Below are 18,678 nucleotides of genomic sequence, written 5' to 3'. Positions count from 1 at the left end.
CGTCCCTTAATACTCGCACCGTTTCGACTGGACACGCTTGCCAATGCACATCTTTGACCACCAATATCTTTAACTACATATTATAAAAATTTATTAAAATATTAATATTTTGAAAATATATATTAAGATGAAGCCAACAATATATTATATACTAACATTTATTTTCATATACTAGAAATAAAATAGAGTCAAAGTGTATTATGTGAATAGTGCAAAAAGTCAAAATGGTGCGAGTATTAAGGGACAGAGGGAGTACTCCGTAGAATGTAAAATGATGTACAAGTCTAACCAAAATGTTACATACGGAGTACAAAATTACAAACATAGAAATACTACGTATAAAAAGCTCATTGCTTGGAATCTTCAACTCCTCAGTCCACAGTTCCACACATCTCATTTTGAGCAGAAAAATATGGTAGGATCTTGTAACACATATGCCTAAAAATAGTCTTAGTTGCCGGTTAAACGGCAAAGATTTCCTTAAAGCACCATCCATTCATCCAACCCTTCATCTAGACTAAATTTCTAAAAATATAATCACTATGAAATCGATCATAATTCGAAGAATCCACAACATTTACCAAAATAATTTGAGGAATCCAAACATATATAAACTCGAGAAACGAAGAACAATATTTTGCAATTGATCTGATAGAGAACCACTGAAACTATTACTTAAACATTGTTCTGATAGGGATCCAAATCCCCATCTCTGCATGGAACGTACATTGTTCTACTTCACTAAAACATTTTGCTAATCCCTAAACCTTCCCATCTTTGGTGGAGACAAGTAGGAAGAAAAGAAAATCTCTACAAAATACTCTAGTGTCCTAAATTTTGGTTAATGGATATTATTTTGGTTGATATTCCTAACCAATCAAATCAATTATAACTAAATTTTAGAAACACAAAATATTTTTTCCTTTTACTTTATTTTTATTTTTTGTTTTATTTTTAATATTACCATATTCTAAATACCGGACAAAAACCATTAAAAAAAACCGAATAAAATACTTTGTATGTCTATGGTGTAAGGTGCATAATGAAGTGTTGAACAGTGTATAATTTTGGTTGATCATCAATTCATCATGCAATCTCAATGTAAATGAACTAAGTTGATTCGAACACATCCATTAGTTAGATTCATCTTATATTCATCGTGCATTCTTTTAAAAATTATTATATTTAACATCGTCTATCAGAATCATTAATTGAATTATATATGGAAGAATAAAGTAACACAAATAATAAACAATTCCACATACTCCGTACTCCGTATCAATATATATATGGACAGTAAATACATCTTCTACAACAACAAAAAAAATAATTGGATAGATCCTGTCAAAAACAAAAAATTGGATAAATATTCAATATACATAACGAAAAGAAATATTTAAAAGCCTAAATAATGAATGGTTCTTCAATTAAGCCACCTAAAAAAAGATAGCAATTATTTTTGCACCCCTAATTATTTATACAAAATAAGTTATCACCCTGGTTTACTTCTAATTAAGGGTAAGAAACAGAAAGATGTTCAACTGCTCAAAAAAGGTTGTTAAGTTAATTATATAAATAAAGCATCTCTTAATTCCTCTATCTGTTGAATTAACCATTGTACAATAATTTAATTCATTAAAGCCTTTTGGTTAATTCAACCTCAAAAAAGAAGCATGGGGAAACAAGATTTATTGTTTCTCCTATTGTGTTCTTTATCGTATGCCGTCTTGGCTTTGTCACAAAATACAACTTCGGAATCAGATGAGAACTATTGGAAACTACGTGAGGAAAAGGCTAAGAAAGGAATTCAGGGTGCCTACCACCCTCATCCCTTTAATGTCACAAATCATCTTAACTTCCGAACTCGAATGTGAGTTTTTTTTTTTCTTTTCATTTTCACATCAAAATATTGTTTCGCTATGGTACTTAGCAAAATGGAAAATATATCAAAGTAATATATTTGACGTGAACCATCAAACATGCATACGTAGTCTCTTCCCCGGCCAACAAACCGCCTAATAATTAAGCATTCAACGTATCTATATTATTAGAGCAGAGTGCTGGTAAATGTGAGGGTTCTAAAACTTCAATCATCACTCTCATACGTTGTTATTTAAGAAAATTTAGGCGATAAAAAAAAAAAGCAAATCAGCAATATCTTCATGCACAAGGAATTGGAATAAAGGTCGCAAGTTGCGACAACATTTAGTTGTCGCAATCTTACGTGTCGGAGTTTAATTGGTGAATATAGACGCCACATAAGCTATGAGTCATCATAATATTTTTACTATCAATGCAAAATTTTTACTATGAAAATATGTAAATAAGGTAATAGGTATAAATAAAGAAACAAATTAGAATATTAAGATTTTCTTACGTTTATTTTAAACATGTATAATAGAATATATAAGTTAAATATTTTAGATTCCAATTTAAATCATGACACATAAGCATGCCATGTCATCATTGTGACACGGCTTAACATGAAATGATAAGGAAACGTTACATGTTTTACATATTGAAATTAATCGAATTACACAAAGTTAACATATCGTTAAGAGATTTTTTATACTTAATTTTTATAGGTACCCGTGCAATCGTACATATATTCTACATAATACATGTTTTACCTTCTAATGTCAATGATGTCTTAGCCAAGTGGATAAAACCGTAAAACTGATAGTTTGTGTACGATATGTCACAAACCACCTTATTTGTAACTTGTATCGTCCTTCTGCCTCTTTCACACCAAAAAAAAAAAAAAATTCAAAATTTGGTGCCTAGAATTACTTTATTTATCCATTATTTAAATTGCAATTTCAATAGCCAGCTGATAAAGAAATTTGCACGTACGTGTAGTTTACAAAGCAGGTGGTCAGAGGATGAACATGTAGGAATAAACAGCACAAGGAGGGCATTAGCAAAGAGATACAAGAAAAGTTGCATGTTCTTCAACGCAATCGATGCATGTTGGAGGTGTCAAGCCGACTGGGAGAAGAAGAGGCGAAAGCTAGCCAAGTGCGCGTTAGGGTTCGGACGAGGGACTACCGGTGGCAAGGCCGGTCGCAAGTACTTAGTCACTGACCCAACTGACAATGATATGGTGAACCCAAAACCCGGAACCCTAAGGCATGCAGTCATCCAACTTGAGCCATTATGGATTGTATTTGCTCACCCTGTTATGGTAATTAGGCTCAACCAAGAGCTTATTATGACTAGTAATAAGACCATTGATGGTCGAGGTTCACATGTGGTTATTGAAGGGGGTGCTGGAATCACTGTCCAGTATGTAGAGAACGTCATCATCCATGGAATTAGGTTTGTGGATATAGTTCCTGGTTCTGGAGGAATGATTAGGGATTCAGTTAACCATTACGGATTCAGGACTGAAAGTGATGGGGATGCCATTTCTATCTTTGGATCACATCATGTTTGGATTGATCATTGTTCTTTCTCCAAAGCTGCGGATGGGATCATTGATGTCATCAAAGGCTCAACCGCCGTTACTATTTCCAATTGCCATATGACTAATCATGACAAGGTACTGTCAGTGCGCATAAAATTACCCTTGGGTACACTGTGCATCAGGGTGGTCCAAAGAATATTTATGCGCGTAGAGAGAGTAGTCAATTATTAAGTAGCTCATGTGTAATGTGTAATGTGTAATGTGTAATGTGTATGTGCAGGTATTTTTGTTTGGAGCATCAGACACACACTTTGAAGATAGGAATATGCAAATAACAATTGCGTTTACTCACTTTGGAAAAGGATTGGTGCAAAGGATGCCAAGGTGTAGAATGGGATTCTTTCATATAGTCAATAACGACTACACTCATTGGCTAATGTATGCCATTGGTGGTGGCATGAACCCAACCATTATAAGCGAGGGCAACCGATTCATTGCCCCTCCTAACCCAAGAGCTAAAGAGGTATATATAATAACATTAATGCCTTCAATCAGTGTACGATAAGGGAACTTGTTTTGGCTAACTATTGTTTGTTTATGAGAGTAGGTTACACACAGACAGATACCAAATTCGCCATGGGACAGTGGAACATGGATTTCAAACAGAGATGTGCTGATAAATGGTGCTACCTTCAAGGAGTCGCGCGCAAGTCTGCAATTACGTCAAGTCCAAAGTAAGATTATAATGCCAATGGATGGGAGATACGCCGGACGCGCAACCAAATACGCCGGACCATTGAAATGTGTACCACACCTGGCTTGTTGACGTAGTTGTATCGAGATTGCTGTAGACACTTTCTCAGTCACTATCAATCATAGAAACAGATGATTGTCAAATCGGGCAAATCGTGTAATCAACTAATGACTACTAAATCTAAATTCAAATCCCAACTTTTATTTGTCAAATGTATGCAAATTTAGTTTACAATTGGTGCGGTACGCTCGTACATTTTGCGACCGCAAACACCAAAACACCACCATACCTCAAACCAAAAGTCCTTTTGCCTATAAGGACTTGAAACAAATGCATTAAGCATCGCTTCTTTACAATGATAACCTTAACCAAACGCAAAAGGTTATCCCTGTAGTCTGTAGAAGATTGAAAACTAGTAATCCGTACAAAACAAAAACACAGGGTAATTCATTACATTCTGCAAATTTGAAACTATAATATGAAATCGGCTTCATTTATATTGAAACCGAATAAAAAGAAGGTGCATTGTTAGATCTTGAGATCAAGATGTACATCAAACTTTGAATATAAGATGGTTATGCAATAAACTTGGGCGGGATGCTGGGTGGCCCATAATTTTTTCTTAAACAAAAAAAATAAAACATAATCGCCATGGTTTTTCCTCCTACAGTCTTCTGCTCACTAATATATACCAGTATACGAAAATTATTGCCTTATACTACTTCTCCCACAGCATCCTTAAAATTCCAGAACTTTGAAACCTTGACTGATGCAGAGACCTGAATAGACCATTGAAGATAATTCACTAACTGAGAAGGAAAAAACAGTTTAACTTCATAATTCAACCTGGAAACTTCTATTACAGTATCAAAATATTGGTTCTTATAAATATTCATACATTTTCCAATGATAGACTATGAAATAGTCAACGTTAATATTAGCATAATCTTTTACATTGATACAAGAGAATTGTCTATTTCATGAAAAGATTATGCTAATATTTACGTTGACTATTTCATAGTCTATTATCCAACAATCATAAGCTAACAACATCTTTGCTGCAATGAGTGAAACACTTGAATAAGTGTATACATGAATTCTTCAAGAGTTCAAGGCAAAACAAATTGAACATGAAAATTTAATAGAATTTACTGCCGTTCTATATTTAACGAGACCAAGTACTCTCAAAAGAAGAATGGAAATCCTTAGTGAAAAGCTGACAAAAAGACTTCAATCAAAAAGGAAACTGTTCTTGAAGGGGGAAATTGATTAACTAATAAAATAAATTCAAACCCTGGTTTACATAGTACAATATGAAATAACCAATGTCGACACAACTACAGATAGACTCGTAGGAAATGACTAGCAGAGTAGCAATGTAGCAGGGAAGAGACTGAATAATTCATGGTAGTCTTGAACTACATTGATTTCAAGCCATCCCCAGGACTGTTCTTAGCAAAGTCCTTATGTTGTAGTAACAGGGAAGACAGATTTTAAATCAGCCCATAGAAATAGAAACGGGGCCCATCCTCATTAGTTTCCTTCTTCAGCAACAACCTTCGCTGCCTAGTGAGACAGAAGTCAAGCGCGTAAATGATGGATTTTTTAACAAAAAACCACCATCAACCAAATAAAATTAAAATAAACCTCCTGGTAACCTTGCATACTCAAAGCCCTCTTACCCCCACCCACACAAAAAAAAAAAAAGCAAGAACACCATATTCTTCCCCTCGTTTGCAATGGTGTTTGTGCCTGAAGACAAATATTATGACAACAACATGTTTGTGCCTGAATATAAGGATTGCCTTTTTAGAATGTCTAAGATCTCAAACCTACTGAGGAGAACAAGCTCGAAATTGAAAGGAAGTACTTCATTGGATTGGTTAATCCTGATTCCTAAAGCTGACAATGATACAACATGGGATGCACCTGATGATGAAGGGGATGGAAACACAACCCTGAATTCTACTCCAAATCGTGATTGATCAGGAGATACAGAACGGACTTGAAAAATTGAGGAGGCTGCACGATGTGATTATTCATTGGCATTGGGTGCTCTTGATAATAGATTTCTTTTTTTTGGGATGGAAAGCTCTTGCTAATAGTTTCATTGTTAGGAATGATGGCATTCAGGTTAACAGTACTATCAGATTATCATCAGATTATCAGCTTAGTTTAAAAAAGCGCGCCCAAGGCGCACCTAGGCGCAAGGCTCACCAAGGCTCAGCCTTCGGCGCCTTGAGCTCTCCAGGCGCTCACTGATGTCAACCAGGCGCGCGCCTTCGTGCGCCTTAGGTAAGGCGCAAGGCGCAGCGCCTTGTGCGCCTTCAGTCTTCAGGTGCAATAAGATGACGTGGATATTTTATTTACATTGTTTTTCTTTTTTAATGATATAAACACACCCCATGTGACCTATCAACGGTCATATCTCTACAACCTTAGCTTCTTGGGTAGTGGAAGTAGCATAATATGAGTTAATTTTCATATTTCCAGCTTGTAATTACCATGGAAGATTCTAATTTTGGCACTCCATCGACGGGATCACGCAATACTTATGAACCGGCAAGAAAATATGGCACTCCAATAGAAATATGTTGTTTTGAGTATAAATTGTATTAATTTTTTTCTATACCGAATTTTAAGGTTTATTAGAAAATTATGTGCGCCTTGTATCCAAAAGGCGCGCGCCTTTTTTTAAGGTTTATTAGAAAATTATGTGCGCCTTGTATCCAAAAGGCGCGCGCCTGAGCCTTGCGCCTAGGCTCCATGACCCTTGTGCGCCTTGCGCCTATTTAAACTAAGATTATCAGGCATGGAATTCATGGAAACGGAGTCTCTTTTCTGTATCATATTTGGGAACACAGAGTAGAGGGGAATGGATGTGGTTTGGGTCAGATGGGGGTGCTTTAAATTAATTTTTCTAACTTAGTAAGATTAGGATCCAATTAGAGGTTAAATGTTAAATAAGGTTATTTAATACTTAATCAGTGGCTAGTAATGAAAGGTAGCTGTGTGCATACAACAATAAACAACTAAGGGGTGGTTTATTTTATTTTTTAAATAGTTGGTGCCTTGGCGGTGCTCGAGCGAATAAGCCCACCGCACTCAGGAGTATTTTTTTTATTTTTGTTGTTATAGATCTAATAATAACAAAGACCCAAGAAGTCTTGGGGAAATACAAGTAAAATGTTCAAACCTTCGAGTTTTTTGGCGGGTCACTCAATCTCTTTGATGGACCTGGTCACATTTACTGATTCTGCGATGTCTTTGAGGCCCTGAAAATAATGATGAAATGTCAGCAACTCTCTGCATTGAAAATTTGTCTAGTTTTCCTAAGTACAAATAAAGATTTGAACCATGACACTATGACAGAGAACCCAGTACTAGGGCACAAAACAACGATGTAATGTTTTCGAGGCAAATTTGTTTATGATGAATAGCAATTTTATATGTCAGTTCTATATATTGCAAGAAAATGGCTTCCAAGCTACCACACAAATGAGAAGCTGGAGAATAGAGACACAATAATTAAAAAATCATCTTCACTGATATCTTTGGAAGGTTAAGATAAAACCTGGAGGCCAAGAGCATTTGAAGATGAGAGCTGAGCACGAATTTTGCCATGTTTGACTTGTTCCTGAGATGCCAATCAAGTAGTATGTCAATGACTCAATAACCATTCCGACTCGAGAAATTCTTACACGAGACAGTCTCACAGGTAGCTAGTTTGCAACTTTGCGTAACAGAACTCACAAGACAATTGGAAATGATTGTTTTTCGGCCGAATTCTAGTATTGAAGGATGAATACATCCATTTCTTTAAAATCACTTCTAGCGACTAAGCAACCTGTCCGACACATATTTTAATAAGATGCGTTTATTTAAGACTTGTCCGTTCAACACAGCTCCCAGCAAAGAAAATGCTTTAGTCAGTTGGAATTCAAGCAAAACATAAAGCCACACAATATCCCATTTATTCCCATCTTACAGCTCATTCAACCACTAAACCAGCCCAACTTGGCAGTTCCCTCTTCCTTTGAATCACAGACTCACAAGTATGCTACGAAAGGTTATCGACTATCACAAAGTTTAGCTAGTTAGTGGACACAGACATTTGATTCCATTTCTAGGATTTATATCCAACCCAAAAATAGAACAGAAGCATCTTCAACAGAAGCCACAGTACAGACACCGACAATAGTTCACATGTACAATAATGACATCAATTTATCAAGCTGGCAGAAACTAGGATGTATGAACTCTTGCAAAATACCTGAAGGTGTTGAGAAATCTTAGGCGCCTTTGAAGTCCTCCCATCAACATAATCACACAAGTATTTCACACCACTAAGTGTAAGCATCTGCAAACAGACCAAAATTGTTATTTGGCGTAAATGTGGAGAAGAACATGAACCAAAAACTATTGTGAAATATATTATCCTTGTTTGCAGTAAGTTGAAACCACCTAGATGCAATCTAAACAATGATGTTTGAGTTTACTACGTTGCGAACTGGTTTGAGGTTTCAAGAAGTTGTAATCTCCCTAAATCAAACTATGCAAGCTTTCTTATTTAAGAGGTCCTCTTATGAAAGATAGAACCATTTTAAAAAATGATAATAAATAAACATTCACGGTCAAATGAAAACCGTACCTGTTTCGCTTCAAATGATTCCATGTCCTTCCCCTGCCATAAGATAGAAAATAAAACATAAACATATCTAGTTAATTAAGCTTATAGATGAAGAAGTAGAAGCAGAATAGAAACTAATCAAAATTTCTTTTCAAGCATCAACTTCTAAACTGGAAATAGTCTGGTGCCCTCAAATTGTTATTTTTTTATAAAAGCCCTCAAGAAATTATTGACAGGTCTGACCCAGCTCATTGCTTCAGCTGAAGCATGACAAAGGTTATAATCGCAATGTTTGCAATCCATCTAATATGTTTTCATGGGAACACATGTAACTGTAAAAGAGATACAAACACAAGGAAAACAAAAGCCCCAAGACACGAGATAAACGATACAGACACGTTTGGAACATGATAAAAAAAACGGATATTTCATGAAATACCCCCGAGTTTAAAAGAAATTCACCAAATGTCCTCAACTTTCCATAATACATAAAAATACCCCTATTTAAATACTTAATACACCAAATACCCTTGATGACGTCATCAACCCCAATTAACCCAATTAACCTATAATTAACCCACTAATCTTTTAATTAATCCACCCATACCCTCTAATTGACCCGTATTTTTTTCCTTTCTCTCTCCTGTTCCTCATTCCCTTTCCTCCATGGAAGCCACCTTGCTGCTGCCTCCGGCACCCCGCCACCACCACCTTCTCAGCCGTCCTCGTCAAACCCAAGGCCCAGAAATCCTCGAAATCACCAAATCACTTCCTGCAAATCCCAGTAACCACCAAACCAAAATTATACTCCAACTCTCTCCACCTTTCTGGACCACTCAGTCACCACCACCAACTCAGCAAACCCACCTTGCACCGCCGTTTTGGCTGGAAAACAAGAACGAATAAGTTAGCATCCACTTGTATCTTCTCCCTATTATGCCACCGACGAAGGTGTTGTTGTGGCCACCTCATCCCTTTCCACGACCAACCTCGTCGACCCTTTGCCGCCACCGTTTCATCACCCACCATTGATGCTCCTTTAATCGGCAATTTCATGAATTTCTTTCATCAATTAACCACGATTAAGGGAACCCAAAACCCCAAATTGAGTTATCTGATTTCTTAAACCCAAAACCCCAAATTGAGAAAGAAAGATGGAAGAGGATGGAACTTGATAAAGAAAATGAACGAGAGAGAAGAACAAAGAGGACGGAACTTGATGAGTTCGCCGGAAAGGGAGAGACGATCAAGAGCTTTGCTGAGATTTAATGGACTCGAGAGAGAAGAACAAAGAGGGCGGAGCTTGGCTTACTGTTTGGAGCTTTATCGTCGCCGACCATGAAAGCGCTGCAGAAATTGAGTGATTCTCTTATGAAAGACGATGAAAGAAAGATGAAGGAACGGAGAAAGCTTGTCGTGGAGGTGGTCGGAGACGGCGGTCGGAGAGGGTGAGGAGAGGGAAAAGAAATCAGATGGTGGAGGTGGAAAATCAGCAGCCCCATTTAAGAAATTGGGGAGAGAGAAAAGAAAAAAGAAGAAAAGTGGGTTAATTAGGATTTTTGTGGATTAAGTGGGAAGAAATGGGTTAATGGGTTGGTTAATTGGGTTAATTGGGGTTGATGACGTCATCAAGGGTATTTGGTGTATTAAGTATTGATATAGGGGTATTTTTATGTATTATGGAAAGTTGAGGACATTTGGTGAATTTCTTCAAAACTCGGGGTATTTCATGAAATATCCGTAAAAAAATTTAGATAAATCTATATATCTAAAGGAAGGAAAGGGGAGTTAAAGTAAAAGAGGAGAAAATGATGGCAGCTACACACATTATCGCACGCTAAATACAAATGGAACTTTCCCAAATTGGTTGTCAGAGCATGATTACAAAGAGCTCAGCTTAGAAATGAACATCCAGCACCTTACAATTTTCTAACAATAATCAAGCCTCACCTTAAAAAAAAGGTTCATAGTTAATAAAATATTATGAGGGGTAGAAACACATTCTTGTGCATATAAAGACGTTTTCCCATAAGATAGTTTGCCAAAGTGTTATGGTCTCTCACCAACACTTTTGATAGTGTGTGGGCATGTGTTTCACATGTACTTGACATACGACATGCTATACAGAATTTCAGCTGACGTGTTGATGCATCATATGTTGAAACATGACCAAAACTAATCATAAACACACAAATGAGGGAGAGAGAGATCAAATGGGAGAAACACTTTTCATACATACTAGCAGACTTGTAAGTCGTAACATGTAATTGGGGCATGTTGCGGTAAATAGGATTTGGTTAGTTGTAGGTCTGGCCATTTGGTGTAATGTGGGAAAATTCGAGCAAGACTCGAATTTATCGGTTTTGAATCGACCCCATGGGTCAAGGATGCGTGTTTTCCTCCTACATCAAGTATCCGCGAATTGTAGATAAAATTTCTGGATTTAAAATCATATAAAATTAGCTTTTATTCTAGCTTTTATTCTTAAAAAAAAGAAATGAATTCATTTTATCATATTATTCCCATCATCCCATCTCTTAAATTTTGAAGTAATTTGGATCAAAGCACATCATATTATGAGCTTTTTGCAATAATAACAAACAAATGAACAAGTTCCTTGAACTGACTTGCTTTTCTGTAATCATTTAGATTTGGAGAGTTTTTAAGTTACAAATCCCTCTAGTTCATGAGTCCTTAATATGAATCCCTAGTTTTAAAAAGCTCCCACAAGGCTAGTCAAGGAGCAAAAGAAATCGCCTTGGGAATTGGAAAAGTGAGGAGCAGCACAGTCCAAAAGGCAAGAAAAAGCGCACGCCTCAGGACACTTTTGGCGAGGCTTAAGGCGACGCCTTCTATAGAGACGCGTGTGAGAAGAACTGAAAAAGTTTGAATTAAAGATTTAAATCCCCTCAGTTGCACGAATAATCTTCTATTTCAATTGAAACCCCCAATTTAGAAAGAAAAAAAAACTAATTTTCAAATTGTGGAGCACTCGCCGTAAGGACAGACTGTGAGTGACCTATCTCCACTGGTGGTCCGCAGTCCGGCACCGCAGTGCCATGTCCTACAGTGTTTTCAACTTGTCAAGTGTTTTCAGTTAAATTTTCTTTTCTCCGGTCAGCGGTTTTTATCATTTTTCTCTCTTCGGTTTCTTTTCTCTCACCCTTACTCTTTTAATTGTTTCAAATTTTTCTCTAAGTGAACTTGCCTGTACCTTTTCTTTCATCTTCTTTTCTCCTTTGCGACCTGTACAAGCTACACAAGTACAGAGTATTTGCTTTCTTTTTCTTCTCCCTTTTGTTTTGAATAGTGTACTAGATAGGTGCCTCACTCCCCCTTACTAGTGAGTTAAATAGTCACGTGGCCCCTTCCTCTCTTCTCAGAATTCTACTTTTGAAGGTTTTTATTTTGAAGAGTATAGTTTCTTTTTATCCACTTATTTTGACTTTATTCGGGCTCTTAAAGTGGAAATTAAATAATAATAAAAAAAAAAAGGGTGTGCCTTGTTTCCGGCGCCTAGACTGTAAGGAGTTTTGAACTATGGTAACTTTAAAGTTAAAACTAAGCATGAGGCCATGAGTATTATTTTGACTTATAAGATCAATGTCCATTTCTGGTAATGATAATGAATGAATAAGATCAAAGTGGGCAATGATTAGTCGTAAGTTTGTTAAAAAGAAAAGTATTTTTCTAAAAAGTTTCTGTACAAAATGCTTCCTATATGGAGTATTTTTACAATTTTTACAATTAGATTCTAACAGCATATAATGGTCAAAATGTGGTTTTGAAGGCTGAAAGAAAGTAAACAGCACTGAAACGGTGGGGTTTAACAGATGAATTCAAGTTGGTGAGGGGTTCTGTAATGCATCATTGCATCGCATTCTATTGCAGGTTCATGGTCAAAATCATTTTTCCCAACCCTACGTTCAAGGTAGTGCTCAAATTAACAGGAATACAAAAACAGGATAATATAGCATTTACAATTAACTCACCAAACTGTTTACTGTGTCTTTTAAGGCGTATAACTGGCTGTTAACATTGTCGATTTCGCTACGAGTTTTACAGACCTGATTCAGAGGCATCAAAGATTAGTATGGTGACCCATCCACTAGTGCAATATCAAAAAATCACATATGATAAATAATTGGAGAAGCAAATAGTTCCAAGTAAGGATGGCCAGGGAAAAGAACCATTCTCTTCAAAACATAATCAAATACTTTCAGGATCCAAAAGAAAAATTAAATACTATTGGAGAAGGAAATTAAAACCTACTATCTTTTGAAGGTCGAACTTTATAACCTTTGACATTTTTCCTTTTTTCACATACTTGATTATACTTTATATTAATAAGAAAAAAACATTAGTATGTAGAATCCTGTTAGATTTGTTTCATAGCATATTTCAAAAATATTTTTTTAGTATTTTACCTGTAACACAAAATTAAACCGTCAAAGGTGTATTGGGGACTGAAAAAGTAAATGTTAACTTCTTTCTCAGAAACTAGTAATAATGGATAGTGTCTGAATGATGGGATTATCCCATTTATGATGAAATAAGAGGTGACCATTTAGACTCAACAGTCTCAGTTGGAAGATTTAGTTTAGATCAAGTTCTTTGCAGTTTATTACATCAGAAAGTACAGGTATATATACACACCATACCACAACAGATTATGTAAACAAAAAAAAGGTTTGTTCTTTTCTGTCACTATTTTCCAAAATTTTCAGAAAAAAGCTCAGCAGCATTCATGCTCCAATATCAGATGAATCTTTTATTTTAGGAGCAAATGATGATGTGACATGGAACAGAACATATACACCATACACAAGAGGATAGTAAGAAGATTTCCAATGAGAAGAGTCAGAAGGCAAAACCCCTCAAACTAACTTGCACAGTAAACAACAGGGAAAGTATGCATTTGTCTATGAAGTAGATAAAGAACGAAACTTCCACAGAATGACGGGACGGATCAAAGACGTGCAAAGTAGAAACTGTAGAATTAAAAGGGTAAATATTCTAAGCGTACCTCGTCCTTAATTTGTTTTGACATCTCTCTCTGCTCATCAACTTTCCCATCCAGGTTCTCAATCCTTTGAGTCAAGTGTAACTTTACTTTCTGCAGAATTGAAAATTTCAACACCAGTTAACAGGGGAGAAAGGGGCAGAAATGAGAAATTCAACAAACCACATAACAAAGAAGAAGAAAAATCAGTGGACAAAGGGCAGCAGACATAACATTGATAAAAATCACATAATACGTAAACAAAATTCTGGTGGATAAAGACAACAGACCACACACAGCATCAAAGACTCTATTGATGAATCACGCCATCTGATCCATGTCCATAAATACAGCATAGAAAATTTTGCAACTTACAGAAAGCCTGTCGGTAATATTATCCAGATTTGCTGTCAAGTTTGCGACTGCCGTTGCCATATTACGCTTGGTGACATACATAAGATCAGAGAAAGAAAGACCCTGACATTTTTACCATGAAAAACATGAGACATAATCATTGATCATTTTCCTCATGAGAAGGTAAATATAAAGAGGGGCAAACTGGATAAAAGGAAATTTTGCTTATACCTTCCACCACATATACCCATAGGCCAAGGCACCCAAGCTTGCAGCCGGAAGAATAAGAGATGAGAAATCTGCTAAAACAGTAGAATTAACAAAATGCAAATCTAAAGGCACCAACACAACCCAATTCGAAACGACAAACATTTATAAGAGCAACTAAAAGTTTAAAGGGGAATACCAGTCCCGCCAGATCCACCATTCACCACAGTGATTTGCCTCGATGAGGCTATATTCCGAACCTCTTGTGCCAACTTGCGTACCTATATATAACAATGTGAGGATTTTACAATAATCGATCCATTCAAAACATAATTCTATAAGAGAATACATAACAAAGAGGCACAAGGGGCCCTGTTAGTTTAAACGTTAGTGATGATGGGAAGAAGAAAAAGTTACATAGAGCTTCAAGTTCCTTAGGTAATTACTCCCTCCATGTCATTTTATATTGCCTTAGCCAACAAAATAACATACGAGTAACTTTTTCCTAAACAGGCAGTATGTCTAGTTAACTGTCCACCTCTTCCCATGATCTAAAAATAAAGAGATGTCTAACATTCAAATTGTGTTACAAAATAAAGAAGAAGACCCACTTCTGCTCTCTAACAAAGATGATGCTTCTAATTATCCTCAATAAGACTATGAAATGCGTCCAAAAATCAGAGTAATTGATATGTTTCTTTTCACTCCCTTGTTTCACATGCAATGCATATGGTACCACCAATCTTCAGTTCATCACCCACCCTCACACAAAAGAGCAAGGAGGAATAGGAAAAAGGAACTTCAGAAACAAGCAGCTGTCATTCTCCCACTGAGACAGGCGTCTCTCCTTTTCAAACCTAATATCCCCAAGTAAACTACCATTTGATTGTGATAAAGAAGTGTGGAATTCCCAGTCCCTCAAAACTCAATAATAGGTGTTTTGATTATAATTTCATTGAAATAACAAAGCTTCTTCTCCAAGCAAATACAGAGTATTTAATAATTGTACAGTTATAGTCACTACCTTCACATGATCGAGAGGAAAAAGAACATATACATGCTATCATAAAGCCCCTAAACGTTTATCATTGGACCATCAAAGACAACAGTTTTCTAGCAAATATAGTCACAGGTCTCACAACTAGGGGTTGTTATGGAAAGGGCTTACCCAATGGTGAAATAAAATAAAGTAAAGCCTTTCATTTTTGGTTTGAAATTCAGTTTTTGATTTTTGATTTTTTTAAAAAGAAGCTATTTGGCAAAATACGATGCTTCCTACGAAGTATATTCTAATGTCATTGTAAACCATAAAAATTCAAACCTGCAAAATAAATTTAACGAGGAGAAAGAATATGGAGTACATAATTTTATTGATGCTTTTGGGATTACAATTTCCGTAACTCTCTTGATTCTTCTCTTCCGGGGTTTGTAATACCTGGGGGGTCTGGTCGACGTATTCCAGTACTGCATACCTACAACTTGATAGTAGGGAGGTGATGGGGTCTTTTGTGACTTATTCCATCTAAGCCTGACGAAACCCTAATGTTAGAACTCCATTATATAGGAGAGTTGAGAGTCCTACTACGTTTAAATTCCCTAAATCTTTGAAATATTATCTTGATATAATTGACCACGACTTTACAAAATTCCGGTGTCTACAGTCACATACTAATCCTCCTTCCTTGTTTGTTTGAGTTTTGCCTAACAAGAGGAGAGAGCAAAGGACCATGATTTTTCCATAAACTTGGCCTTTAATGACCCCTTTTTTTTAAAGCCCTGGCACACCACTTCCCGCATGATCCTGCCCTGACCCTGTCAACTACTAATTTCAAGTGCACCACAACCGCCCCCCCCCCCCCCCCGTAATGTGCACTGACCCACCACAACCATCCCAAATTCCCAATAACCAGGTCTACTCACAACACAGTAAAATCTGCCAAATTAATGCCTACAATAAAACCACCAAACTCTATGGAACATCTTTCTTTTTTCCACTTCTGATGACATCTAGAGCACACATCTATAAACACTCCACTCAGAAGAACATACATGGGAAAAAAAAAAAGAGGGAAGAACGATAAAATGAAAAATCAATAGCTTGAAGCACAAATCAGGTGTGCCTGTTAAATGTGGTTCATCTAAATTTCTGCCAGGTGCACCTTTTAATGTGGTGCCCCTAAATTGTTGCCGCAGGTGCACCAAAATAGGTGCCACTGACTTGTTGGCACCTAACAGCATCTAATAATTCACTCCGACAGTTGCCTACAGACTACAGTTGTGTAAGACTCAATTACGAATTTGACAATGAAGAGGAAAGGGCGCACCGGATATAAGCAGAAGAAAAGCGAAGTATATTTCTAATGCAGACTAGTCCGGTAGTCCTGATAAATTTTCCCTAACTACACACATAATTATTCATCTCAATTATGGTTTTACAAAAATTAAATTTAGTGCCGAACTTTAAAACTCAATGTGGTAATAAAAAACCTCTCAAGCTCTCAGTCTAATAAGCTGAAACCTTGCCAAAGAAAAACTCAACCTCTTTCTTAAAGAGTCACAACTTAATATGTCCTTCTATAAACTTCGGTTCACATCAATGCTCCGACTTCAACTAAATGTTTATATGTTTAAAAGTGTGCTAAAACAAACGACGATTATACATTGAAAATCTAACCTGTTTAGCAATTTCAGAATCAGCATTTGCAGAGTCATCTGAATTCTCCAAACCCTTCACCAGACCCTAAATTCAAAAAAAAAAAAAACACACAAATTCAGCGCTAAATAACTCGAAATTCAGCTTTAAATACAAAAAAAAACAAAAAAAAGGGGGGGGGGAAGACCTGGAGCTCGCCAATGATGTCAGATAATTTTCCGTTTTTGACGAGAACAGTGCCAGTATAACCTGCAAAGAAAGAGTGCGATCAAAAGAAGAAGAAAAAAATTGGAAATTGGAGGAGAGAGAAAGAGATGACAGGAATACCCGCTCCGACTAACAAGAGAAGTCGAGATACACCTAATCCAGCTTGCATCGCCATTGAAACTGACGAGTTTTGAGATCGACGAAGAACCCTAATTCGTTCGTCGTCAACAACAGAAAGAAGAGGGAGAGAGGTGGAGCTCGATTACAGTTTTAAGAAGTTGCGGAATTGTGATGATGGTTATATTAATTACTCACGATGTCGTTTTTCACTCTTTTTTCTTTGTCCAGGTGTCACGTCTCTTTTACTTTTTTTATTTAAAAATAAGGGTTGGCCAATTACAATTTATAACTAAAATAAGTTTTGATAAGTTCTAATAAGTTCAGATAAGTTCAGATAAGTTCAGTTAAGTTCAGATAAGATAAGTTCAGGAAAAATAAGTGGAAATCAGTTGAATAGAACGCAGCCTTACTCAGGTCAAGCTTCAGGCCTTTTTATAATCGTACGTAAGACTTGTCGGATTTGGATTTGGATTTCAGCGAGCTATTGTATTTTTGAGGAAGTCTCTAACAAGAATCACGTTTGTTCAGATTGGACGCTAACATGTTATATTGGTACAAAGTTATTATGTTACTCCGTATTGGTATATATTTGTATATTATTGGTACTACCAATACACAACTAATCACTACCAATAAGGGTTTTATTGTATTGGTACTAACAAAATAATTTGTACTAATAAAGCATGTTGGCGTCATAATTAGACAAGCGTGGTTCTCGATTCAAACAACCTTCTGTATTCCTAGCCCTCTCAAGTCTCCACATGAGAAAAAATAAAATTCTAACATTCTTAACAATTTGCCTATATCTTCGTCAGAGACGAGCCAACTACAAAGTTGTCAACCGCATTAATCGTATCCCCTTCTAGCCATATGCTTTTGAAGCCCTAACGACGATTCATCTAGAGTCTAGAGCGGGCAGCTGCATTCACTTGTGCATCCAGGTTGATTGCACAGGGTCCCGAATCTTAGAGGACTTCGAAACCCAAAAAGTAAAGGCTTTGTGTTTTTAAATGATAAACATAAAAATTGCTCACCTTGTTTTAAATACTAAGTTGTCATCTTGGTTGTTATGCGGATAAAAAGGTATTATTTTTATCTTTCATGTTTTTTGCCTTTTCGTTTCTAATTTTTTTTCCCGCTTATTTACTTTTAACTTCCATTTTTATTTCCAAGATATAGTTGTTGAATATACGTGCATACGTCTTGCATCATCTTAGAGGTAAATTAGAATTATATATTAATTTATATTATATTATACTTTCCCCGTTATTTATTTCATATATATTTAGCTACGTTGTCAATATTCATTGAGATTAATATAGAAATACCGCATGTAAGACTATGT

At 36.3% G+C, this 18,678-nt stretch overlaps 2 protein-coding genes across 3 annotated transcripts; one reads left to right on the top strand and one right to left on the bottom strand.

Annotated features, from left to right (window-relative positions):
• Positions 1 to 1,539: 1,539 nt before the first annotated feature.
• On the top strand, positions 1,540 to 4,232 carry LOC110784440 (pectate lyase). Its single transcript, XM_021988896.2, has 4 exons — positions 1,540 to 1,870; positions 2,860 to 3,541; positions 3,687 to 3,929; positions 4,014 to 4,232. The coding sequence occupies exons 1-4, from the start codon at positions 1,674 to 1,676 to the stop codon at positions 4,230 to 4,232; spliced, it is 1,341 nt and encodes a 446-aa protein (XP_021844588.1). The 5' UTR covers positions 1,540 to 1,673.
• Positions 4,233 to 4,583: 351 nt separating this feature from the next.
• LOC110784478 (uncharacterized) lies at positions 4,584 to 17,501 on the bottom strand. Of its 2 annotated transcripts, none has more exons than XM_021988933.2 (13): positions 17,334 to 17,501; positions 17,194 to 17,255; positions 17,028 to 17,093; positions 14,553 to 14,634; positions 14,378 to 14,445; positions 14,168 to 14,269; positions 13,817 to 13,906; positions 12,783 to 12,857; positions 8,812 to 8,844; positions 8,434 to 8,520; positions 7,735 to 7,797; positions 7,357 to 7,435; positions 4,584 to 4,939 (listed from the first exon to the last, which is right to left on the bottom strand). In XM_021988933.2, exons 1-12 carry the CDS (start codon positions 17,386 to 17,388, stop codon positions 7,376 to 7,378), a joined length of 843 nt encoding a protein of 280 aa, XP_021844625.1. In that variant the 5' UTR covers positions 17,389 to 17,501; the 3' UTR covers positions 4,584 to 4,939; positions 7,357 to 7,375. The 2 variants fall into 2 exon arrangements, with proteins under 2 accessions (XP_021844625.1, XP_021844626.1); XM_021988934.2 differs by lacking the exon at positions 4,584 to 4,939 and adding an exon at positions 5,408 to 5,726.
• Between the last annotated feature and the right edge of the window lie 1,177 nt (positions 17,502 to 18,678).

Source organism: Spinacia oleracea, chromosome 1 (genome assembly GCF_020520425.1).
Source record: "Spinacia oleracea cultivar Varoflay chromosome 1, BTI_SOV_V1, whole genome shotgun sequence".
Classification (NCBI taxonomy): Eukaryota; Viridiplantae; Streptophyta; class Magnoliopsida; order Caryophyllales; family Amaranthaceae; genus Spinacia; species Spinacia oleracea.
This window is presented reverse-complemented; position numbering and strand designations above follow the sequence as displayed.

Excerpts from the sequence above, each read along its gene's own strand:
- LOC110784440 (XM_021988896.2), top strand. The coding sequence starts at position 1,674 with ATGGGGAAACAAGATTTATTGTTTCTCCTATTGTGTTCTTTATCGTAT. Across the intron at positions 1,871-2,859 it reads CTTAACTTCCGAACTCGAAT|TTTACAAAGCAGGTGGTCAG; the intron begins GTGAGTTTTTTT and ends ACGTACGTGTAG. Across the intron at positions 3,930-4,013 it reads CTAACCCAAGAGCTAAAGAG|GTTACACACAGACAGATACC; the intron begins GTATATATAATA and ends TTATGAGAGTAG.
- LOC110784478 (XM_021988933.2), bottom strand. The coding sequence starts at position 17,388 with ATGGCGATGCAAGCTGGATTAGGTGTATCTCGACTTCTCTTGTTAGTC. Across the intron at positions 14,635-17,027 it reads ATTCTGAAATTGCTAAACAG|GTACGCAAGTTGGCACAAGA; the intron begins GTTAGATTTTCA and ends TGTTATATATAG. Across the intron at positions 12,858-13,816 it reads CAAAACAAATTAAGGACGAG|GTCTGTAAAACTCGTAGCGA; the intron begins GTACGCTTAGAA and ends CCTCTGAATCAG.